Source organism: Rhineura floridana, chromosome 3, assembly GCF_030035675.1.
Source record: "Rhineura floridana isolate rRhiFlo1 chromosome 3, rRhiFlo1.hap2, whole genome shotgun sequence".
Taxonomy (NCBI): Eukaryota; Metazoa; Chordata; class Lepidosauria; order Squamata; family Rhineuridae; genus Rhineura; species Rhineura floridana.
In genome coordinates, this window is record NC_084482.1 from 126,633,881 (window position 1) to 126,660,720 (window position 26,840).

The following is a 26,840-nucleotide window of genomic DNA, read 5'->3' on the forward strand; positions in this document are numbered from 1 at the left end:
CAAAAGAAAGAACAATGCAGTACAACAACCACCACACAACAGGTCCAGTAAAACAGCCGCCATAAAGATCAGCAGCAAAACGTATCATCCAACAAACTGTCATAAGCTGTTAAAAGCACAGGAGAAATAAATGGTTTTACCTGACAGAGAAAGAGTGTTATCGATGGCGCCAGGTGGACCATTAGCCTGGATTAAAAGACCACAGGAGAGCATTCCTTGTTACCTGAAGCAAGAGCTAGGGATTTTACCTTCTGGCAGCATTGCTGCAGGTCTGCCCTCATGCCAACCTGACCAATACCCTCTGCACTGTGTGCTCAATATCTCTGGTGCTCTGGGCTGCGGTGCCTGTGGCCCAGAGCCTGTATTCTCCCTGGGAAGAGCAGCTATTTCAAGTGGGATATTCACGGAACAAAAGCCAAGGGAATGAGGGGAGGTTTGAATGACTTCACTCTGAAAGTTCTGGTGCTGAGAATCCCTGTCATATTTTACCGCTGATGGCCTTCGCTTCAACTCTTGGGTTTCTGTTGCAGTTGAAGAATAAATAATTTCAGGAATTTTAGGTATCATATCAGCCACATGGTAATTTTTCCTTTAGCAAGCCTCCTAGGAATGCCTTGCAAAGAAGTGGCATTTGATGATATAACAAAAAGGATCCTTGCCCCCATCTAGCCCAGCATTTTCTGCTCTGCCAGACAGCTCTTCTGCTGGGTAGCCTTCTACCTTTGGACAAACGCCACTGGCTTTCCATGCAGAAGTCCCAGACTCAGTCCCTGGCACCTCCAGGTAGGACTGGGGGAGACCCTGTGTGAAATCCTGGAGAGCTGCTGCCAGTCGGTGCAGACCTTAGTGAGATGGATGGATCAATGGTCTGACTCAGTATAAAGCTCTATGTTCCCAGTTCTTTTTATTCCTGAGCATCAGCCATGCTGGCTGGAGATGATTGTCTTAACAACATCTGAGGACCCAGTGTTGGAGAAGGCTGTCCCAGAGTATTATCTCTAGGTCCTCCCAAGCCCAGTGGCTACTTGAGATCCTCCATTACTGATCCAGGATCCCTTCCCCCAAAATCAACTATTACCACAGCAGGCTTGTCTTTGCACTGGGAAAGCCTGTCCATCTGTTTCGTTTCTGGCTGCATAGAAAGCGAAACCTTGCAGAGCTAGTAATGCATCTTTTCCCAATCTGTCAATGTCTTGGAATGCAAGACTTTAAGGTGGTCTTCTTGAGTGTCCTGAAGCAGCAGATATGTTGTCATTTAGAAACAGAAGAAGTTCCAGAACGTAGAAACACAAATGTACCTTAATTGTATTTCATAATTTTATGATGTATAGACAAATTTAGTATTTTTTATTATACTAACAGTTTTTTTTACTGACCCAAGGAGAGAAACAAAGGACCTTTTTCACACAGAGAGACTGCAAATTTTCATTCATCCCACTCCACAACATTCAATGTGGTGATTTTATCTCGATCATTTTCTTTTATATTCGTTGATAATGCATGCCTAGGGAAAGTCCTAAAATGCCACAGTCTGGTCCACCTTAACGACTTGGGCGTGATAACTGTGAAGGGCGATAAGATCAACCAGGCTGAGCTATACAAGGCGTTACACAAGCAGCACGGGATATAGTGCCTGTGCCTGACAGCAATGATGGAGCTCTACCAAGTCTCCTCTAAGCACCTTGATGGCTGGATTGCTGAAAACCTGCAGCCCAGCAGGGAATTTCGCAATAATGTTCAAGAGGTTGTTGACAGAATTTGCACTTTCCTGAAAGAGCGGTGTACCATGGATGCTAGGGTGATCAAAACGGTAAAGGTGAGTCTGTTTTGACCAAGTATGATCCTTCTCAGATTGAAGACCTCTGTTAGAAAGACCACTTGAGGCTATCAGCAACTCTCTTTCCCATTCTTCTTTTAGGTTGTTTCTTTATGTATTTGTTTATAAAATGTTTATCCCACTGAATATAATCAAAATCTGTACACAGTTTACATAAAAACAATAAAAATACAAACTAACATTCGATAACATTTAGTAAAAATAGAAGAAAACTGTATATCACAGATGAAACTGAGCAATGTACAAAACAGAGAAATGAAAATTAAGATTCAAAGTCCAGAAAAGGTTGGGTGAACACACAGGTTTAAAGAGGGACGGTGTAAAAGCCGGAATGGAACGGAACAGGCCGGAACGGGCCCTTTATAAAAGAAATTGATGCCAAAAACACTGGGATGTGTTAGAGACACTTGAGAACAACATTTAGGAACAAAAACCATTCCGATAGGATTTTTATTAACCCTTTAACAACCAAAATGCCCTCCGGAACAGAATGAAACAGCCCGGAATGGCGACTTCCCAGTGAGCCAGACCTCAGTCCCACATGACTACATGGGATGTCATGTGGGACTGGTGAATTTGGGAGGTCTGGCTCATTGGGAAGTCGCCGTTCCGGGCTGTTTTACGTAAAAGCGTATTATAGCCCGGAACAGGTACCGGAACGTGGTTTTTGTGGACGTTTTGTGTCTTATTGCATGCATCCCATGTAGTCATGTGGGACTGGTGAATTTGGGAGGTCTGGCTCGCTGGGAAGTCGCCATTCCGGGCTGTTTCATTCCATTCCAGAGGGCATTTTGGTTGTTAAAGGGTTAATAAAAATCCTATCGGAATGGTTTTTGTTCCTAAATGTTGTTCTCAAGTGTCTCTAACACATCCCAGTGTTTTTGGCATCAATTTCTTTTATAAAGGGCCCGTTCCGGCCTGTTCCAGTTTTTACACCGTCCCATTTAAAGAGGTATTTAAATGTCATTTTTGTCTCAGCCTCACAAAACCTGAAGGAAGACATTCCAAAGGGCGGGTGATATCACAGAGGTAAAAGGTCCTCCTCTGGGTTGTCACCAAATTGCAATCTGCTGGTCATAGAACAACCAGCAGGGCCTCCTCAGAGGATCTTAATGTTCAGCTTGGTGTATACTGGGGGAGGCTCTGTGAGTTCTCCAGTACTGGGTCCCCTGTGTGTGTGTGTGTGTGTGTGTGTGTGTGTGTGTGTGTGTGTCAGTTCTGTCCCCCATGTTGTTTAACATCAACATGACTCCATGAATGGGGTCATTCAGGGCTTGGAATGAGTTGTTTTCAGCATGCTGATGACATGCCGCTCTCTTTCTCCTTTTCATCTTCTGCAGGTGAGGAAGTGGATGTGCTGAGTCAGAGTTTGGTTGTGATAATGGTCCAGATGAGAGCAAGGCCAGATTAAGGTGGCTGGGGGCCCTGGTGCACTTCCCCAAAAGAATGCATAATTTTTTTAAAAAAAACCCTTATTGAATTAATGTTTATTTAGTTATTTTATTAAATGTATTTGTATACTGCAACACATGCATACTCATATCTAAGTTGTGTACAGTTCTGAAAAACCACTGCCATAATAAAACAATGGCAGATTACACACTAGAAAAGGACAGAATAAAAATAAATAAAAATAAAGGTTGTGAGTGGGTATGTCTCTAATATCAGATGCAATGACAATGCATTCTGCAAAGCAGAAGCCTTTCCTTATCATTGGCCTTTTCTTGCCTTTGCTGCTACAAAGTCATTGATCATGTCCTCAAAATCTTCACATAGCACATCGTGTGTTGTGGGCGGCTGGCTTACCTATCCATTTAACAGTGAATAGACAAAGTATGTGAGACTAAGCGCTCTTTCCTATTGTAGCCTCCACAGCTTCAGCTTATTCACAGAACCTGGAAGTTCCATACAGCAATCTGGCCCTAATATCCATTGATGGACACTTTTCTTTCTCCAGGTTCAGAGGTAATCTATCTCTAACTATGCTCAAGGAGGACAGACAAACCAGAGAAAAAGGTGTATGGCCTTAAACCTTGCTTATGGGCTTCCTGATGCATCTGGCTGCCATTGTGGGAAGCAGGATGCCAGACTGTGTGGACTTCTGGTTTCATCCAGTCTGGTTGCCTTTACATGTAGAGGGACTCCCTTCCTGGCCATTTAAAAAAATATATGGTTTGTTGAGTCTATTTTCTTTTACTAACCTATGAACATATCTTGTTGCTTCAAGAACCTAAGCAAGCCCCACTGTTCTGAAGCAGCAATATTTTTATTTTACGTACAATACTACTGACAGAAAAAAAACAAAGTATTTTTACCCCACTCTTCAGCCAAAAAAGGCTTCCAGGGTGGATTACAAAGATCAGTAATAAGATGGATCATACTCGGTAATAAGACCTTTTAAAAATCAGCCCTCTCTTTTCCACATGCTTCTCACCATTGTTGCTTTGTGCAGAAGTCAATCACAAACCTCAGCATGCAAAGTCTAAAGCAAACTCTTAACTTTATTCAAACAGTACAGAACACTATAAATTGCTTTCTATCCCAAATTTTCTCCACAAGTGCAACTGTTTTCATTGGCTGAATGCTGTGACATAGTGAGAAAATACTTTCACTTTTGTTGCAGGGTGGCTCTGCAGCAAAGGGGACAGCTCTGGATGACAATTCAGATGCTGATCTGGTTATCTTCCTCAACTGCTTCTCCAGCTACAAGGATCAGGCAGAGAAGCGCGCGTCTGTGATCAGCACCATTGAGAAGAATCTGCGCTACTACTGCCAGAGTATTGCCTACAAAGTTGAAGTACTTCCCCCAAAGTCAATGGGCAGACCACCACGTTCACTCTCACTCACCATCCAATCAAGAAAGAAGAAGGAATCTGTTGAGGTGGACATCCTGCCAGCATATGATGTGTTAGGTAAGAGGCCCAGATCATGGTCCTTCTCTTTGTTTCTGGCACAGTGTGTATAAAGATAACCATTTGCTGAGTGGTAACATAATCTGTACATTAAACCACTGTTCTTCAACCTTGCATCCCCAGATGTTGTTGGACTACAACTCCCATCATCCCCAGACAGCATGTTCAATGGTCAGCAATGATGGCAGTTATGGTCCGTCAACATCTGAGGATTCAAGGTTGAAGAACTTTGCATTAAACCACTTGGTAAGCTGATTGTCTGGATTTCTTGCCATCTGATGAGTAGAATTTTATAATATGTAATGGAAAAACACTTCTGGAGACCTTTTGATTCCCTTTCTATCTGTATATAAAGCTGTCCCAAGACTGCAATGAGAATATATTGAGCTAATCACATACTGTACCAGGAAACAGCAGAGATGTCTAAGAGTGGTCTCACACTTGTATTGTCTTCAAATGCAATATGCTTCCTTCCAGACTGATAAGTGCCCAGCTAAATGGTAATAATTAATTATCACTGTTCTGGTAGTTAGTTAATCCTTTTCTCCCCTGCAGTAATTAACAAATCATCTGGATGAACTAAATTCAAACCTAACTTCCTCATTGGCTGCTTCCAAATCTGCAAATTGTACTAAACCCTGACCTCCAGGCCTGATTGGCCAATAACCCCAAAGTAAAACTCCATCTCCAAGAGCAAGTTTGTGAAAAAAAGGAGTTAGTGAAAGAATGTGTAATTAGACATCCAAAATGATTTTCCAACATCTTGTAAAAGTTTTGTCTTAAAACACAGCAAGGTCAAAATAAGTTGGTAGAAATGCAGCAATATTGTTTAATATTCTTGTAAAGTGGGTGAAAACCCATTGCCAATTTTGTTAATTTTTAGTTCCTCTGGCCTCAGAGGTTAGCTTTTAGGTATGTACCTTAATTTCTTGCATTCTTAGTAGCATTTCTCTTACTCCAGGGTACAAGTGCTAAAGGCAAAATTTGATGCACAGCTTTGAGATGGGGAGGCAAAATGTATTTGGGCCGCATATTTTGGGGAGAAGGTACATCTCTTAATTTTACGTTCACAGCACTTCCAGGTGACCTGTTTATTGAGCATTCATTTGTCTGCAGGGAGATTAGACAATGTTGAGTCTTTAATGAGCTTTCATTCTGATTCTTTTGTGAAGAGGTTAGATGACATTTCAGCAGAGCAAATGTTATCCCACATTTTCCAGTGCAATTTCCTGTCACTTTCCTTTTTACAAAAGGTCTGATCTTTTGGAGAAGCAGGTTTGTTACATAAGACCTCCCATTTAGCTGTAAGTGTAGAATCTCAATTTGCAGGTATGTGATCAAATCCCACCTGAAAATTGTGACAGTCTAGGAGCACCCATAGTGTCCTCAGTTACCTGGGTTATCTGTTCTATCAAGGTTGACAAAAACTATTCCTTTGCTTGAAAGTGACCTGTTCCTCCTCCCTTTTGTCTAGTCAAGCTCTACTAGCTCTGCAAGGTTTCGCTTTCTATGCAGCCAGAAACGAAACAGATAGACAGGCTTTCCCAGTGCAAAGACAAGCCTGCTGGGGTAATAGTTGATTTTGGGGGAAGGGATCCTGGATCAGTAATGGAGGATCTCAAGTAGCCACTGGGCTTGGGAGGATCTAGAGATAATACTCTGGGACAGCCTTCTCCAACACTGGGTCCTCAGATGTTGTTAAGACAATCATCTCCAGCCAGCATGCAAGAAGGCAAATGGAAAATGCTTTTCTGTCCTCCCACTCACAATTGCCATTGCTGGGACAACATAGCTCTTGATGGCTCTGATAATGTGCAACAGGTTTGCAGTAAGGGGCATGTGCAAGAGCTTATGCTCCACCTTGATCAATGAGAACCTCTGAAGGGGCATTTAGGAACACAGGATGCTGCCTTATACTGAGTGAGGCCATTGCTCCATCTAACAGTACTGTCTACACTGACTGGCAACAACTCTCCGCGATTTTGGACAGGATTCTCTCCTAGCCCCACCTGGAGATGCTGGGGATTGAACCCGGGATCTTCTGCATGCAAAGCAGATGATCTGCCACAGAGCTACGGCCCTTCACCACTTCTAGTGGTTCCCCACCCTCCTGAGGCTTGGTTGGCCTCCATCAGGGACCAGTCCTTCTATGTGGTGGGCCCTGCCCTGTGGAACTCCCTACCAGTAGAGGTTTAGCAGAAACTCTCACTGCCTTCTTTTAGGTGTATTATCTAGACAGGCCTTCACAATATGCACTTTCTTTGAACCAGCCAGTATCTATTAATATTTTGTTGATGTTTAACTATGTTTTTAATTTATGGATAGTTTTACTGAATTTATTTGTATGTTGTATACCACCTTGATATATTTTATGAAAATGCAGGTGATAATTATTTCAACAAATCAATAAACAAACAAATCTGCATTTGATTTCTTCTCCCTGCTCCAGGACAAATAACATCAACATTCAAGCCAAGTCCCAGGGTCTATAGAGATCTGATCCAGGCTAAGGGTGACCCTGGTGAGTTCAATACTTGCTTCACCGAGCTGCAGAGGAATTTTGTGAAGCGCTGTCCAGCTAAACTCAAGAATTTGCTGCGGCTGGTCAAGTACTGGTATAAGAAATGCAAAGAGGTGAGCTGTCCATCCCCTGTACAATCAGGATGATGACATGGTTCCCCAGCTCTTGCTTTGGTCCCTTGCTCCCCTCCCCTTATCTTAAACACGGGGATATTTATTGTGCATAGACACACAGAGAATCAAAATGTACACATTTAACACTTCAATGGGGAATAGCTCAGTAACAGTACATATCTATGGACATCAACAATAATATGTGTGAGAAAATTAGCTAAATAAACCTAATCATAAAGAAGAACAACAAAGCAATCATAATGCCCAAATACAATTTCAATAACATCCCATAAGAATATAAAGATGAAATAATGAACAGATTTGAGGCTTTAAACTTAGTTGACAGAGAACCAGAAGCACTATGGAGTGAAGTTAGACACATTATCAGGGAAGAATGCAAAAAGACAATAACTCTAGTTAAAAAGAGAGAAAGCCGTCAATGGATGACTGAAGAAACTCCTAAAATGCTTATAGAGAGAAGCAAAAGGAGATAGAAACACAGTCAGAACCCTAAATGCAACTATACAGCGACTGCTACATAGGGACAAAGAGAACTATTACAATAGTTATTGTATAGAAATAGAAGAGGACAAGAGCCCTATTCCAAAAGATTACAGAAATGAAAGGGAAATTTAAACCAAGAGTAGGGATGTTGAATAATCAACAGGGGAACACACTGACTGACCGAGATGAAATAAAAGGAAGATGGAAGCAATATACTGAAGAACTCTATAAAAGAGATGCCAGGATGACAGATTCATTCACGGAGGAACCGTATGATGAAGAACCAGAAATTTTAGAATGTGAGGTGAAAGCTGCTCTTAAAATAATTGGAAGGAACAAATCACCAGGAACAGATGGCATACCCATAGAGTTACTACAAGTTACTGAAACTGATTCTGTCCAAATTTTGACAAAAATTTGTCAACAAATATGGAAAACAATGGCCCACATACTGGAAGCGTTCAATATACATCCCAATTCCAAAAAAAGGAGATCCCAGGGAATGTAGTAATTATCGAACTATTGCTTTAATATCCCATGCAGGTAAAGTAATGCTCAAGATTCTACAACAAAGACTCTTACCATATATGGAGCAAGAAATGCCAGATGTCCAAGCTGGATTCAGAAAGGGAAGAGGCACCAGAAATCATATTGCAAACCTTTAACGGAATGGACCAAGGAATTTCAGAAGGAAATCATGCTGTGCTTTATAGATTACAACAAAGCCTTTGACTGTGTAGATCATGAAAAACTATGAAATGCTTTAAAAGAAATGGGGGTGCCACAGCATCTGATTGCCCTGATGTGCAACCTATACTCTGGACAAGAAGCTACTGTAAGGACAGAATATGGAGAAACCAATTGGTTCCGCATCGGAAAGGGTGTGAGACAGGGATGTATTTTATCACCCTATTTGTTTAATCTATACACAGATCATACGGAAAGCAGGATTGGACCAAGATGAAGGAGTTGTGAAAACTGGAGGGAGAAATAACAATGATTTAAAAGACAAATAATTGGGTGTTAGAACAAATCAAACGAGAACTATCACTGGAAGTTAAAATGATGAAACTGACATTATCATACTTTGGACACATCATGAGAAGGCATGATTCACTAGAAAAGCCCATAATGCCGGGGAAAACAGAAGTGAGTAGAAAAAGAGGAAGACTAAACAAGAGATGGATTGATTCCATAAAGGAAGCCACAGACCTGAACTTACAAGATCTGAACAGGGTAGTTTATAACAGATGCTATTGGAGGTCACTGATTCATAGGGTCATCATAAGTCATTATCTGCTTGAAGGCACATAGCAACAACACACACACACACACACACACACACACACACAAAGGAGTAAGTACATCAGGCACAAGAGGAGAAGGGGGGAGTTCAGGACAACTGAGGAAGGTACACTAGCCTGCCCTTTCTCTCTCTCTCTGGGCTCACTTTGCAGACTAGGCCTCAGTCATGCGCAGCTGGGCAGGGAGGACCAGAGCATGGCTTCTGAAACAGTCACACGCACACAGTCAAAGATAGGCAGAGGTAGCAGATGTGGAGGTTACAATTTGTAGGGAAAGGACCTCCAGAAGACAGGATAGAGAGCGAGATATACCTTTCCCAGCCCTGATGGGGCAATCTAGAAATAGAACTGGAGCCCATTGAGATTCCTGTCACACCAGGGAACAGCCAATGCAGCAGGCAGGGGTCCTGAAATGGCTTCTTGGATCTCTGCTTTGGCTAGCAAAGGTCCAGAGCAATGCAGGAAAAGTAGTGGAGCCCTGAAAAGAGCTTTTGAAGCAGCTTCAGCAAGTAGGAGCCTCTGTTTCAGCAGGCAGGGGTCCAGCGACCGTGAAGGTAGAGCAGGGAGAGTCTCTGGGTTCTGACTGGCTAAGTGATTCAGCAGGCGATTTGAGGTAGAGTGATATTCAGCAGGGTGGGTGACCAAGACCCAGAGCCCAGAACAGCCATTCAGCAGGTGATTTCATAGTGGAACTGGGCAACCAGGACCCAGAACATGTTTCTAGGAGTCAATTTTTTATACCTTTCTGGACAAAAGCCTCAAAGGAGAATACAGAATTGATTGGCTCAGGCAGGTGTCGTTCCTTAATTTCCATACCTATTATGAGTCGTATGGTCAGGGTAATGGGCTTTTCTTTTGTGAAGACAGGTGGTGGCATTCACCTTTTAGCTAGCTTGATAAGATCTGAACAATGGGCTCCACTTTTGAGGGCCAAACTTTTACAATTACTTTTGGGATTGCATTGATCGGATTGCCAAAGGTCATGTCCCGTGCATATGACTGGTAACATCCTCTCGGCTGAAATGATAGACTTAACTCTTTCAGCTACTTTTTCCATCAGGTCTCAAGCAGCATCTTTGTAAAATGAACCAAACTGAAGCCATTTTAAAAATCATATAGGCCATGTTGGGGCGGACTGTCTCTCAGGTTTATAGGCTCATAGCCAGCCTGCCAACACACTGACCTACAATTCCCACCACTACAGTTCCCATGATTCTTGTAAGGGGATGTGCTTCAAATGTATGGTGTATGCGCAGCCTCCAGTGTGCACCCTAATCCTTATTGCAATAAGCCCAGAGAGATAATTGCCTGGCTAGTGAGAGGGTACACAGTTGTTCACGTGCATGTCCATATATATAGATATAAAATATTGTGCAATGCTCACTGTCAGTAGGATGATGGCTGATTAGGATGAAAAAGCAATAATATGAAGTATTCTCTGATTCAGTTCAGGGGTCTCATCTTTTTGTTTTTAACAGCATCTCAAAGAAAGGAACCCATCATCCTCTCTACCCTACAAGTTTGCCCTGGAGCTGTTGACCATCTATGCTTGGGAGGAAGGGACATGCAGGGCAGAGCAATTCAACACCGCAGAAGGGTTTTGCACAGTGATGCAATTGTTGGTTCATTTTCAAGATCTCTGCCTCTATTGGACGGAGTATTACAGTCTTGAGGACTCCATCATAGGGCCATATGTGAAAGAAAAACTGAGGGGACCACGGTAAGAACATTGTTCTTCTTCTCTTATTATCCTTTCTTACATATACTGGCTGTAGCTTAGCTGAAGACATCATCAAGTTGCCTGTTATTTCCTCTTCAGTGCACTGGTGTAGCCTACACACATGAAGCCATCTGCAACAACTGCATTTGGATACCTGAGCTCAGCATCTCCCACCAGAAGAGGAAACCATAGGTTGAGATCAAGGCCCAAGACTGCCCAGCCGGAGCCTTTATAGGCTGTATGCAGTTTCCGTGTATGGAGTGTTGGCTTGTGTGCGTTGTTGTGTGAAACAGCATACATTACGTTGGAGTTAAGTTGAGCAAGAAAACGTCTTCAGAGCATGTTAAGAGTCTTTATTAAGACATTAAGGCCAGAGGCTTAAGAGTAAATACATGTAGAGATTCTTCAGTCACCCCTCTTCTGGTACATCTCTCTCCATAGATAAACACAAAAGACAGCCTCTCAGCTCAGAGGCATAATTCAGAAGAGCTGCAACTCACATAGACTCTGTTACAACTTTCCCAGCTGTTATCAGATGGCTACCATAGCAACGACCCTGGCAGTCCGTTCCCAGACAGAACATAGACATAACTCCCCCTTAACCACAGTTACGTCTTCACACTTGCAGGCTTCATGGAAAACTACTAGAGACAGTAATGCCTACTGATCACCAGCCCAACATGGAGGGGGTTTCAGGGCCTGCCCAAACCATTTTGCTGCTTGAGGCAAAGGGCAAAAGAGGCCGATCAGACTGGTAGCTGAATCTCACCACTGGCAATGGGATAGCCTTCTCCCAAGGACAGCACAGGGCAGGTTGTGGAGCCCTTTTAGCTGTGTTCTCCAACACCTTAGGAACATAGGAAGCTGCCTTATACAGAGTCAAAACGTTGAGTCCATCTAGCTCAGTGTTGTCTATGCTGATTGGCAGTGGCTCTCCAGGGTTTCAGGCTGAAGACATGCCCAGCCCTACCTGGAGATGCCAGGGATTGAACTGGGGACCTTCCACATGCAAAGGGGATGCTCTGCCACTGAGCTGAGCCCTTTGCCGCCACTCAGGCCTTCGCTCAGGCAGCCACCCCCCTCTGCCTAATAGTAGAGTCATACCTTGTTAAGCTCCAGTCCGGATCTGCTTCTTGGGCATTGTAAAATTTGCTGGTGGCAGTTGTCTAAACCTCCCAAGGAAAAGGCACCCAGAAGGTATGTCTCAGGGATTAAAGGTGGGAGAGAGGAGGCTTTTCTAGATGACACTTTCAGCACAACAAATGCACAGTTGCTGTGGACCCATGCTTCTGTTACTATTATGGGGTTTTGGGGAGGGGTTCCCCAGCACTTGATCTGCAATGTTTTGTTGTAGGGAAAATGTAATTACTTTCCTAGCTAGCACACACACTGCTCTTGGACTTTCCATGTAGAAGGGTGGTTAAACACATATCATGGTCTCCTGTTGTATAGTGCCCATCACTATATGAAGAATGACAAATGCAGCCATTCTTTGGTAAAGGGCCATAGCTCAGTGGTAGAACACATGCTTTGCATGCAAAAGGTCCCAGGTTAAATCCCTGGCATGTCCTGGCAATGTGACCTGCCTGAGACCCACATTACTGTGGTGGTAATAATAATAATAATAATAATAAATTTAATTTCTGTGTCGCCTATCTGGCCAATGGCCACTCTAGGCGGCGTAAAAGGCAGTTAAAACACAATATGATAAAATACAATGGTACAATATAAAAACAGTATAAAAACAATACAGCAGCAGACAATAACATTAAAACAGGGTAGGAGGCATTTCAATCTCAGTAATTAACCCTCCCCGGAAATCCCAAAGGCCTGTTGAAAGAGCCAGGTCTTTAAAGCTTTACGAAATGTATTTAGGGAAGAGGCGTGCCGGAGATCTTGTGGGAGGGAGTTCCAGAGGGTGGGGGCCGCTACTGAGAATGCCCTCTCTCTAGTACCCACCAATCTAGCTGTTTTTGTCGGCGGGATTGAGAGAAGGCCCTGTGTGGCTGATCTTGTCGGGCGGCATAATTGGTGGCGTTGAAGGCGCTCCGTAAGATAAACTGGGCTGATACCGTATAGGGATTTAAAGGTTATACCAACACCTTGAATTGGGCCCGGAAAACAACTGGAAGCCAGTGTAGATCGAACAACACTGGTGTGATGTGATCCCGGCGGCGACTGTTCATAAGTAGTCGAGCTGCCGCATTTTGTATAAGTTGTAGTTTCCGGACCGTTTTCAAGGGTAACCCCACGTAGAGCGCATTACAGTAATCCAAACGAGAGGTGACCAGGGCATGTACTACCAGTGGGAGCTGATGAACAGGAAGGTAGGGTTGCAGCCTTCATATGAGGTGTAGTTGATACCAGGCTGCCCGGCTCACTGCCGAAATCTGAGCCTCCATGGACAGCCTGGAATCAAGTACAACCCCAAGGCTGCGGACCTGGTCCTTCAGGGGTAAAGTCACCCCATTGAACTTCAAGTCAACATCTCAATCAATGGTCTGATTCAGTGCAATCAAATGGGATTCCTAGTAATCAAATGAGATTGCTAGCTCATGAGTACCATTTGAGAAATATAAAGGCATATAATTTAAGAGGGAGAAAGATTTACATAGAACTGTTCAAGAATATGTCTGGGCTTCAGTTTCCTTAATTCTACTATCGATTATTATTCTAATTCTATTATTAGTAGCAACAAAAATAGTAATTGCTCATATGCTGAGAGAAAAGCCCTCCCCCCCCATTACAGAAGGTTTATTCAAAATATGAGACTTATGGCCAAATTAAAAATGACATTAAGCAGACAACTGGTCTTTGGGTGCTTGGTTTTTGTTTTCTAAATAGCATCCACAGGAGTGTGGCCATGGTGTGGAAGAAGAGAAATGTTAACTTTTGCCCTAATGTGGCCCTAAGACAGATTGCCACCACTCTTGCCCCTACTAGTTGCTGAGGAAGGAAATCTCCTATTAGTATCAGTGACAAATTTCTTCCTAGGACAGATAGCAGCCGTGGGAGGCAAGGGAGGGATGCAATCTGGGTCATACTGTGATGGGGGCAAAAGGGTTAAACCCCATCACCCCACCCATCCCCATCATTGTTCCAATTTTGATTGGGAGACCCCAAGGATGCTATTTACAGTGCAGTCCAATACATGTCTACTCAGAAGTATGCTCCATTGGGTTCAATGGAACTTACTCCCAAGTAAGTGTGTATTGGATTGCAGCCTTAGTAAACAAAAAGCAAGCATGCAAAGACAAATCATGTGCTTAATGTGATGCCTAATTTGACCTATAGCCAAAGTTACACTATGGTTGGTGTGAAAGAAGGAAGACAAACATAAAACAGCTTATTGAATAAAGAGACTTAGGATGCACTGGAATAACCAATCCATACATATATATCTGCATTATTGCTATAAGATAATTAACTGAGTATTTTCTGTTTGTTATTTTTCTGTGAGTTCATGTAACATTTTTTTTAAAAAGAATGATATGAGTTTGTGTTTGCAGTCCTGTGATCATGGATCCTGCAGATCCAACTGGAGATGTAGCCAAGGGAAAAGGTTGGGATCTTTTGGCCAAGGAAGCTTCCATCTGCCTGAAACAGTTCTGCTGTAAGAAAGTCAGTGGTGAGCCTATTCAGCCCTGGGATTTGAAGGTATTGTTGCTATCATCATCATCATCATTTAATTTATGAATCACTTCCCATGAGGCATCTTGAAGCGATTTACAATATAATAAAGACATATATAAAGCAGCGGCATATATCAAAACAGTTAAAATATTTATATATACCAACACTTTTTTTTAAAAAAAACAACCTGTTATATATGTGATATAGTTTAAAAAAACCAACAGCACATAACTAAAATCAATTCAAATCTAATATAGGTACCAGCTGGGATAAGTAGAGAAGGCACCTGTCTGATACACAACAGGAGAGAGTTCTGAAGTGTAGGTGCTACCACACAGGGCTGGACTAAAGATAAATAGAATGCCTTTGATTCCCACTCCCCATTGTCAGTTTTGCAGGGCCACCCACAGGGTTTATGGTGCCTGGCGCAGGTGTGATGAGGCCCCCCCCCGCTGCTGCCCCCTACAAGGACCAGGCATGTGTGTACCAAGATGGGGGCCACATGTGAGAATTCTTGCCTGCAGCTCCTCCTTGCCCTGGGATCAAGCAGAATGACAGATGTGCTTCATTTTTTCTTACATGGGAATAAGGGAATAGGGATTGGGTGGTTGTGCTCCTGCATTATCTCCTCCAAATTCAAACTCATATCCAACACAGCAAAACTATCACAGGTTTTACTTCTTAATATTTTTTGTTTTGCAGCAGTTCCTATCTTTTGGTAAGCATTCTTTAGTTTAGACTATGTATTATTTTTATCTTTCAAAAATAATAAAGAAAAGTTGTTTATTATTTATTTGTAAATATATTTGTATACTGCTATTTAGTTAAAAACATCAATGCAGTTTGCAAGGTTTCTTTTTCTAAACAACAATCATAAAACAAAACATTAAAAATACTATAAAAACAAAGGTCAGCTATTGGAAAAAGACATCTTCTTAATTGACTGAATATGCCTGAGAGAAAGGTTTTCAGCAGGCATTTAAAAGTTAAAACAGAAAGCACCTGCTGAACCTCTGTTGGAAGAGCATTCCAGTCAACTGGGCTGGTGACACTGAAGGCTCAATTTCCTGTCAATGTTAAATGAGCCTTGCCAACTCTGGAGAAGACCAAACCCACTCCTGCAGATGATCTCAGTGATTGAGCTGGGATATAAGGGTTCAGGCAGTCCCTAAGATACCCTGGTCCTAAGTTGTTCAGGGCTTTGTTATTTAAAAAGGTATCCAGCTGACCTCTTACAGCTTTATTATTATTATTATTATATACCTTTCCTCCAAGGAGCTCAAGGTGGCATAAGAACATGGTTCCCCTCTCCTAATTTTATCCTCATATAACCCTGTGAGGTGGGTTAGACTAAGAGTCAGTGACTAGCCCAAGGTCACCCAGTGAGCTTTATGGCTGAGCAGGGATTTGAACCCCGGTCTCCCTGGTCCCAGTCTGACACTCTAACCACTACACTGACTTTCTATATAAATGATTATTAATATAATGCTTACAGTCTTTGAAGTGCGAAGTGCTCGGTAACATTACCTCAAAGTAAAGGTTACAGACAATTGCTTTTTGCCACCTTAGCTCAATGCAGACAGTACATAAAAAATGGCCACTGAGCTCAGCCTTCCCCCCCCCACAGCTCAGCACTCCAGCCAACTGCCCAGCTCACCCCCCCTAAAGCTGGCCCTGTAGTGCCACATGAAAGGCCCTTTGTGTGGAATAGACCTCTTGACAGGTGAGGTTTCTTCTGATATCCAGCTCAAAAAATCATCAATTAGATCTGTATTGGACCAATTCTGACAAAATGTTTGGCACTTCCAGGTTGGCTATTCAAAGATTTTAAATTATCCTAAAGTATATTATTAATAGTATGCAAAAGATTCAGATGAATCTTAAATCAAGAACCTAAGTTGGGCCACTGTGGGCAGATTCAGGGCTTGTCCAAGCTGATGTGGGAACTCTCCAAAGCACCCTGAAGCAGAGACTTCTTTTTTTTTTTTCAATAATTTTTATTCAGATTTTCATAAAACATACAAGACAAAATCATAAAACATTCAAAGACAAAAAACAAAATCAAAAATAGTTAAACAAAAAGAAAAAAGAAAAAAAAAACAAAAATAAAAAATAAAGAGTAAAATATTGACTTCCCATTTGTCAAAGATCAAATCAGTTATAAGTCTATAATATATAACAATCCTGTCTCTTAAGTCATATTATAAAATCACTTTCCTCCAGTAGTTATCTTACTTAATCATCAAATCTCATAAACATTACTTTATTCTTTCCACAAAAAGTCAAAGAGAGGTTTCAATTCTTTAAGAAATATATCTATCAGTTTTTTTTCCAGATAAGCATATCGATTAATCCATCTCATTACTAATTATGATAATCTTGTTGTCATAACCATAGTCAAAATAAACATTTCAATTAATCCATCACATCAGAATCTGTTAGGTTCAGTAATTTCAGTAGCCATTGTTCTATTATCCCTATTAGTTCCATTTTCCATCTTCCATCTTCAGTAGTCTTGTTAAGTCCAGTAATTTCAGTATCCAATCTTCCATTATCAGTATTCCATAATAATCTTGCTGTCAAAGCCATAGTCATATAGTAAGAGTCTGATGGGAATTACCTCTATCCCAAATATTTTCTTGCCATCCATTCTGAATAGGTTGCTGAAATACTGCTGTAAAATCATATCTCTGTTCTTTTTTTCAAAATACACTGGGTCATCTCTTGAAAGTTTTTCCATTGTCACATGGCTGCAGTTAATTCCATAGATTTTCTCTATATTGGGCTCCATCACATCATTCCAGTCCAGAAGATTATCCATGCCATTGATAACTTTATCTCTAGAATCTTCATTAATTTCTTCAGAGATAACATTGAGTTCCAAACAATAGATTTTATTTCTAAAGTCCATAGACTCCAAATCTTGTTCCTGTTCCACGTTTGTTCCAATCTCCGGGATCTCCTCTCTCACAGGGACCCCTGTTCCAGTCTCCAGGGTCTCCTCTCTCACAGGGACCCCTGTTCCAGTCTCCAGGGTCTCCTCTCTCACAAGGACCCCTATGTCTTTAATCTCCTGTGTCTCCAAACAATAAATTTTGTTTCTAAAGTCCATAGACTCCAAATCTTTTTCCTGTTCCACGTTTGTTCCAATCTCCGGGGTCTCCTCTCTCACAGGGACCCCTTCCAGGGTCACCTCTCTCACAGGGACCCCTATATCTTTAATCTCCTGCTTCATTTTACTCAATTCAATTTTCAGCTCCTTACAACCCTGTCGCAGGTTTTGTTTCGTTATCTCAATCTCATCCATTATTTTCTGAAACATAGTTATTTCCAGCTTCTCAGCCACTTTCTTAATTGCCATTTTAAAAGAAAAATATAGGAAAACCACTTCTTATTTCAGCAACAATTGGGTTAATACTCCAAACTTGGTGACATCACAGTATAAACAGAGCAGACAGCCTTATCTCTCCATGCTTAAGTAAACAAAATGCAGTTCCCAGGATCGAAACAATTAATGGCGGTCGTCAGAAAACAGATTCGTCAAAATAAAATAGACCAAAAAGAGAGTAGTCTCAGACAATATAATATTCTTCAAAATAAAAATCTGGAATAGAAATCCCTCTTCTGTGTATATCTTTAGAATGCAAATCCAGGACAGCTTTTTGCAACAAAAACAGAGATAAGCTATTAATTAGTGAGTAGCAGAGAGAAGTTATGGCTCCCCAGTGAGATGTCAAAAACCGATCAATCTGGCAAATCTCTTTTAAACAGCAACAATTTAAGTCAAGTAAAAGAAAAATATAGAAAGAAGGGTGCTTGCCTGTTAGTGCGTTCTCTCTTAGAAGATAAGATGAACGTTCGCTTTTCCAGATAGAGCTTGTTGTTAAAAATCCGTCCCACCTTCGTCGGCTGGACCTCGTCCCATAAATTAATGAGATCTGGTCGTCCCAACAAAAATAGGCTTTGAGGTTAATCTCTTCGTTTCTCCCTACCCGGGAGAAGTTTAATCAGTCAAAAAAAGAAAAAATCTGACTGATATATCTGAATAAGCTTCTTTTGGGGCAGGAGCCCGTCTCAAAAGCAGGCACAGGCTAAGTCACCCTTCCCGGAAGTCCCTGAAGCAGAGACTTCTGAAGCACTTCAGGACACTGGAGGTCTCCATGGGGGTAGCTCTGTGACTGTGTGTTTGCAAAAATTGAAACTTTTCTCCCCAAGTTTGCCATATAAGGAAAATGCCAGCATGGAGCAAGTAAGAGTTCTTTTATGACTGACTTGTCTACTTTGTAATAAGAGGGAATGATTTTACCAGGGCTCTCCAATAACAATGTTTGGGGAAGCAATGCTGGAGTAATGTTTCACCTTGTACTTGTCTTTTCTGTACTCATTCTGCTAGTGATCCTTGCCTGGAAAATGCTAGGCAATTGTACTGTCAAATGAAGTTACATTTCCTTGAGATAGGTAGAATCCAGCAATTTATCCATTTATGCCTTATCTGAAGCCTCAACAAGGGTCTGAAACTGTGTAATAATATGCTTTTATATGATGTAAGCATATGCTACTGTTATAAGCCTTAAAGCTGTATCCTGTAAAGAGTTAATTCTGTGTAAGACTGGATGATATCACAAGAGGGGGTGGCTAAAGGCAGTGTAATTAGAATTTATGTTATATTTAAAAGATTTCTATTCACCCTTCTACCGTACAATGGAGCACTCAGGGTGGCTCACAATGCCATTATACATAATAAATAAAAAAACAGAAAAAACATTAAAATGCATAAAATACAGCTAATGATTCAAGGGGAGTGATATTAAAAGAGGACTCAAGAAGTAAAACTAGAAAGGGGGAAACAATAAAGTCAGTTTGAGGCTATACCTTCAGTCCCTCCCAAAGGTTCTCTGGAATTTTTCAGAAGTCTCCGAAACACCATCAGGGAGGAAGCAGAATGGGCTTCTTGGGATAGGGTATTCCAAAGCCTGGGAGCCATGACTGAAAAGCCTGTCTCCCACCTGCCTGCCAGTCTAATATCATTCCAGGCATGCAGAGGAGACCAGAACCAGATGATCTGAAATCATGGGCAGGTACTTATGGGTGTAAGCAGTCCTTCAGATACATTAGTCCAAGGTTGTTTAGGGCTTTAAAGGTCAAAAGCAACACTTTGAATTTGCCCAGAAACAAACTGGGAGCCAGTGGAGTTGATAAAGCGCAGGAGTGGCTGCCATATTTTGAACCAACTGCAATTTCTGAACCATTTTCAAAGGCATCCCCATGTAGAGCATGATACAGTAATCAAGCCTCAATGTCACCAACGTATGTTCCACTGTGGCCAAGTCAGCTGCTTCCAGGAACAGGTGCAGCTGGCAGACCAGTTGGCCAAAAGCACTCCAGGCTATCACAGCCACCTGATACTCAAGCAGCAGGGCAGGATCCAGCAGTACTCCCAAACTGCACACGTGCCCCTTCAAGGGGGGGGAGAGTGCAACCCCATCCAGAACAGGTTGCAGCCCTATCCTTGGCACAGCTTTCCCTTTGACCAGTAACACTTCTGTCTTGTCTGGATTAAGTTTCAGTTTGTTAGTCCACATCTAGCCCTTCACAGCCTCCAGGCACCGGTTTAGGATGAGCACTCTCTCCTTGCAGTCAGGTGGTAGAGGGAGACAGAGTTGTGTGTCAGCAACGTGTTGATGACACTGTACTCCAAACCTCTGGATGACCTCTCCCAGCAGTTTCTGTAGATGTTGAAAATCTTGGGAGACAGGATGGAACCCTGCGGGATCCTGTAGGCCAGTGGCCAGGTCAAGCAGTAGTCTCCTAGCATCACTTTCTGGGACCTGTCCTCCAGGTAGGACCAGAGCCATTATAAAACGGTACATCCCAATCCCATCCCAGCCAGATGGCCCAGGAGAATACCATGGCTGATGGTATCAAAAGCCTCCGAGAGGTCCAGCAGCACCAACAGGAACACATTCATCCATGATAGGGAGGGGCTGGAGGTTCCAGGTAATAGACACTGTCAGGACTCAGGAGTGGGGGCTTACCAGGCAGTGCCAGACAGGAAGAGCCATATAAGGAATGTGCCCAGAAAGTCCAAATATAGGTATGACTGGTGCTTATCTTGAAGGGCTGCATGCCAGCCAAATACTCATGCGGTTGGGTAGTGATGGATGGAAAGCCCATAAATGGGCTTTGGGGTTGGCAGATGGCTGGGCAGACCTCTTTGAAACAACCAATGGGGAGGAGGTCAGCCCCTGGGAAAGCATATTTGCTATGTAAGTGACGGCAGTCCAACATTAGATGCAGGAGGGAGTGTGTGACCTCTACTGATCTCCCAGTAGCTGAATGGTGAAGTATAATATCTGCTGCTCCATTAAAAGTATTAAGTAGATTTGTGTAGTGCTGAGTTGGGTAGACGTAAGTTAATTGGCACAGCTGGTGTTAATTTTCATTGCCTACCTGGATATATTTAAAAGGATGGTTTGCCAGGGAAAGATTTCTGGCAAGACAGAAGTCATGTCCTTATTCCTCTGTGCCCACACATCCAGTCCTGTCAAACCAGTGTTGCACTTAGTTTCTGTAACTTTTGATGCCACTTGAGTAGAATACAGGCCTGAAGCTGGGTTTTGTTTTTCATTCATTCTAACTCCCAAGACCATGCCCACATCCTTCTGAAATGATGCAAGTTGCTTTCCCAGAGGCACCTCTACAGTGTATACCATTTTTATAATAAAATTATTACCCACAAAAACAACAGGGAGAGAAGCAAATCTCTTTTAGTTTTTCCCTCTGTCGACTCTAAAAGTGCCTAGAACAAAACACCCTTAATTTATTTGTCTGTAATGTGACAGATTTTTTTACCAAGGGGTAGTGTCCCTAATTAATAGGGAAAATTAAGTGGATCTTTTTTTAACCACCCCAAAACTGCAAATGCTCTCTTGTGAGAAAACCATTGAATCTATCCTTCTAAAATAAGGCAGAATTGATCCCTACAGAAGGGGCTCACCTGTCTGCAAATTAAATTGAATCCTGCCAAAAATAAAAAAGTTACTGTTAAAAATCAAGTTTTAAAGGTTGCCCGCACAAAAACCCCTGAATCCATTTGTCTGTAATTTTGTCAAACATCCACTTAGAAGGAGCTAATATATTTGTAAATTTCATCTACTGTTGTCAAAAGGGGGGAAAGTTATAGCTATTTTTTAATTTCCCCATAATAATGAATGGGGGAGGCATAAAGCTTCATTTTTTTTCCAAATTGGAATTCAGATTCGGGCCCTGAGTCAAATCAGACAACCTCCAAAGCATGTCAATCCAAATCTTACTGTTTCTGAAGTGGGCACTGGGGACCAAAACAAATCTTGTGGTGGGTGGACATGTCTAGCACACGTGTCTCATTTAAAATAGAAGTATTGGTGTGATTTTCCAGAGGTGCTCCCTTGAGGATAGCAACTTTGTTATTGGTGTCTCCCATGAAAAAATCCTTAGTCTCACTCTTGCTCATTTTCATATGAAGGAAATAGTGTGTGAACCAGAGCCATATTTGCATGGAGGATTTCCCACAGGGGAGTCTCATGTATAAATCTTCCTTTAGTTTTCTGTTCAATCTTTAGAAAATCTGTAAATAGGTTAAAAAAAAAAGTGCTCTGGGTCACACCAAAAAAGATTATGTGGACAACATTTTCCAATGTCATCTTTCTATGTGTTCCTTAGTGCTCACGGGATCATGTAGCCATCCCAGGAGCATCAGACATAACACTTCTCTGTGAGCTCATTCTCAACCTGTGGTCCTGCCCTAGGGCTTTTCCACACAGGAGCATAACTTTGTACTAAAGACACTGTTTTTACCTCCATTTTCTGTTTGCACCGTCCATGGTAAGGACTCGATGCCAGCTGCAAACACAATGTTTTCTGTTCCCACTGAGGGGAAGGATCAATCATGCCGTTTCCTAATGACCACTCCCTCTAATTTAACAATTCCACTCCCTCTGGTTACTTGGCAACTGAGCATGCTCAGTTTGTTCTACCAGTAAATTTCATTTTAAAACAACAACCCAGAAGTGCGATTATTTGTATTTTTACTTGTACAGTACAGCTGAAATGCAAATCTTTGTTTGAGCAGCGTTATGCTTTTGCGCACAAGTTAGGGGGAAAAGAAAAATAAGGCATTGTTTACAGCAACATAAAAAAGTCTAGGCAGCACGGGAGAGAGCAGCCAGAAGTTGCTTGTCAGCCTACAGGAAATAAAACGAACAAAGAGAGGGGGATATAGTGGGCATGGAGAGGGGAACAATTGACACACCCACCTAAAAGCAATGGCGCAAAGCGTCTGCAAGTACTAGAGATACGGATTGAAAACCTTTTTTCTTCCATTTTTGTATTATCAGAGGATTGGGTTACTACGGATTTATGGGGTAAAACTGTGTGATAGCTTCTGTTTGCCAGTAAAGTCATGTGAACCATGCTAATTTAAAGGACATATGAGTAGCACCAAACACAGAGTAAACCACCGTGTAGATGAGCCCTTAGTCACAACATCCTTCCTTTAGCATCCTAACTTCTGATATTAAAAAATGTATAGCTGTATGCTGCACATGGTTGGATTTCATTCAGCTTTTGGGAATGTTTCTCCAGTGTTTGTTAAAAAGCCACCTATGTAGCATACATCCCTAACAGCACAGTCCTATACATGTGTACTGTACTCAGAAGCAAGTCCCAGTGCATTCAATGGATCTTAACTCCAAAATAATTGTACAAAGGATTACAGCCTGGTTATGGAATTACTGAGTTGCTAATGTCTCCTGTTTTTAAGTGCTCTTGTCTACAAGCTATCTGATTCTGCTAGCTTAAAAATTTGTAACTTTGGCAAAGGTTGTTGAGCATTTTGGTTCTCTTCCAGCCAGCCAGAACCATTCTGGTGGAGGTGGAGAATGAGCAGACAGGAGCACGTCAGGTTATATTATGCAGTCCTTACTATACCATCTGGCAGATCAAAGAGGAGATGAAAAAAGAGGGATCCGTCTCTGCTTGTGACCAGGACCTGGTTCTGCAGGAACCTGACCAAAACACCATAGTCCTGCAAGATGACAAGAAATTAGCAGATTATGGTGTGTTCTACAATACCACTACCCTGCAACTGCTCCCTAAACCACAGGCAATGTGTGTATGCTTGTGAATAAAAAGCATCTAACATATTGATAAAGGGCTAGATAATGGAAATGCATTTGCCTATCTGCTTCCCCCCCGCCCCGCGCTTTGAACTAACAATGTCTGGGCCTCCAGACACGTATCTCCAAGGTGACCTTTTGCACTGAAGAAGTATCATACAGTTTGACAGCACTTCCAACCTCTCTTTTTCTTTGCATAATATACATTAGCACTGTTTATTTTGCTTCAAATTACATTTGTTGATGAACCAAACTCTACCACATAAAGCGAAGATCAGAAAATACAATATGAAATTTACAAGAAAAGTCAAAAGATCTCAGTCATACCATAGATATGTCCACACCAACTTAATGAAAACTCAACCACATACATTGGTATTCATGAATATTTTTTAGAGATTACATTTAATAGAATATAAACACATGTTGCAGACTATGGCCATATGTGCTGTTCCAATATTCTACACTACTCAGAAATAACTCATCAAAAGTTGACATGGCATACATTCCTTCATGTACTTGGGCATTTCTCTGCTTCTACTGTGTACCAGACTTTTTTATTATCAAATATTATGGGTGGTAGTCAATGCTAGTCTTACTCAGAGCAGACCCATTGAAGCTAAAAGACATGTCTAACTTAAGTTCATATATTTTAGTGAGTCTACTCTGAATATGACTTAGTTGAACAAAACTATGTTTTTGAATACATTCCAATTGTACACTGGAAATCAAATGTAATCAAATCAAATCCTGCTCTTAATAGATTTGTTTGAAATAACCTTTCTTGTACATCCAGGCCTGGAAAGAATCCTAATAAAATTTGTTTCAAATCCTTCCTAAACCTACATGATATTATTTCATATATGATGTCTATAACAATATCCCAGTATTTTGATGCTTCGGGGTAGTACATTTCCGAAAACAAAATGCATTTCTCCTATTTTGCTTTGGAAGTGTAAGGTACTTTCTATTGTAGTTGACCTTCAAATGAGCTTCCTTAGGGGTGGGGAAACTTTGTACGGCACGAGGGTCACATTCCCCCACTGGCAAGCTTCCAGGCCCTGCAGGCCAGTCATGGGCCAAGTCAGAAGGAAAAACTGGTGCAGCAATATGTGCATCTTTTACCTTTGTATATTCCTTGCCAAGCAAAAGCCAGTGGCCGCTATTCTCCCAGGCATTTTAGCATGTGTTTTTAAATTGTTTTTATATTGTTCTGAATTTTAAAATTGTGTTTTAAATTGTTTTTAAAATATGTTTTTGAATTTTGTATTTGTTTTAATGTTTTTGATTGCTGTAAACCGCCCAGAGAGCTTTGGCTATGGGGCGGTATACAAGTCCAATAAATAAATAAATAAATAAATTCCCTTCACAAAGTTACAGTTCACAGTGCAGTTTAACAATCTATCCCTCTTCCCAGGGAACTGTGGGAATGCTAGCTCTGTGAGGAGAATAGATGTCTCCTAGGAACTCTTAGCTCCCTTAAACTACAGTTCCTAGGATTCTTTGGGGGAAATCATGATCGTTTAAAGTGGTATACCGCTTCAAATGTATAGTGCAGATAGGGTCTTAGTTTTGTTGAATTCAGTACCGTCGTTCCCAAAGTATTTTCATTATCTAGAAAAATACTTTCTGTTCCTTATACAGCCTTGACAAAGACACTGCCATAGAAGCTTTGTGCCATCATAGGAACATATGAAGACCTTCCTCAATTTTGGATCAACAATTAAAATCTTTCTGGAGGACTAAGAGCCTTTTGCAGGGCTTGCCAAATATTTGGTTTGGTGGGCACATTTGGAATTTTGAGAACATGTCATGGGCACCTGTCACAAAATGGCTGTTGTGGAAGCATGCATGAGAGGATGAGCCAGGGCAAACAAGAACAGAGCAGGAATCGCAGTCCCTCATGCATAGTGAATTTTTGTGGAAATATTTACTGATGCCTCTCACAGGTGCCATAGGAGGTACTGACAGGCACACTGGTGCCAGCATTGGGGTGGTGACCATTGGCCTGTTGTCTGGAACATATCTGTTTATAGCCACAGGTGGTAACCAAGTGTGCTACATTGCAGATATCCCTCTCCCTTTAGTCCAGCCTTGGGTTGTCTTGACTGAACCCTGGTCTATACAAACAGCTCATCATATGGCAAAACTCTTCTTGGGCTTCATTGTTAATTGTTCTTGACAAATTAATGCCACTGTTACACTGACAAATTCTTTACATTTCATTTCTCTCTGACTTCACTGTTCTCTGTGACTTCACGATCCTCCCCTTGCTATATCCATCTGCCAGCTGAGGATAAGACTTTCATTGATTTTATTTATTTATTTATTGAATTTATATCCCGCCCTTCCAAAGGAGCCCAGGGCAGCAAACATAAAAACCAAACAACTGCACAAGGGGGTGGGGTGGGGGTGGGGAAGCATTTTAAAGCATTCTAAAGTCACGACTAAAACATTTTAAACACAATTACACTTAAAAATATTGTAAACATTCTAAAACACAGTGAAAGCATTCTAAAAACAGTTTAAAATATTTTAAAAGCACAGCTAAAGTATTCTTCCACCAGTGATCTTCGAATTGCCAAGAGTGGTTCTCTTAAGCCATCAAATGCCTGGGTAAACATGAATTGTTTCAAATCCCTCCTGAAAGTCAACAGTGATAGACACTGGTGCATCTCACTGGGGAGGGCATTCCACAAATGGGGAGCCATCACTGAGAAGGCCCTGTCATGGGTCAAGCCAGCCAGTGCTCAGGGGTGGCACCACCAACAAAGCCTCATCTGCTGATTGTAGGGTCCAAGATGGTTGATAGTGGTGGAAGTGTCTTTTAGATACATGGATCCCAAATAGGAATAGAGGAAACTTCCACTTACTTCAGATTTGTAAGCAGAATTTTGAATAGTTCACATGCTCGCTCTGCATGCAAAGTGAGCATGCTTGCCTGAAGCTGCAGCAGACTTTCCACAACATCAGATTTTTTTTCAACAGACACATAGTGTGCAAGCCCTGCCTGCAGCTGTCACTGCCGGGCACACTTCCTTGCCCTGGCCCAGTAAGCCTAGCCAAAACTCCACTGTGGCCCCAGAGTTCTTCCACTGCTGCCGTGGAGCCCCACTGCTGCTTACCCAACAAAAGGATGTG

At 41.8% G+C, this 26,840-nt stretch overlaps 1 protein-coding gene across 1 annotated transcript; it reads left to right on the forward strand.

Annotated features, from left to right (window-relative positions):
- The first annotated feature begins 1,626 nt into the window (after positions 1-1,626).
- On the forward strand, positions 1,627-24,505 carry LOC133380477 (2'-5'-oligoadenylate synthase-like protein 2). The gene is made up of 6 exons (XM_061617817.1): positions 1,627-1,816; positions 4,461-4,749; positions 7,199-7,383; positions 10,670-10,911; positions 14,421-14,568; positions 23,432-24,505. The coding sequence occupies exons 1-6, from the start codon at positions 1,649-1,651 to the stop codon at positions 23,705-23,707; spliced, it is 1,308 nt and encodes a 435-aa protein (XP_061473801.1). The 5' UTR covers positions 1,627-1,648; the 3' UTR covers positions 23,708-24,505.
- The last annotated feature ends 2,335 nt before the right edge of the window (positions 24,506-26,840 follow it).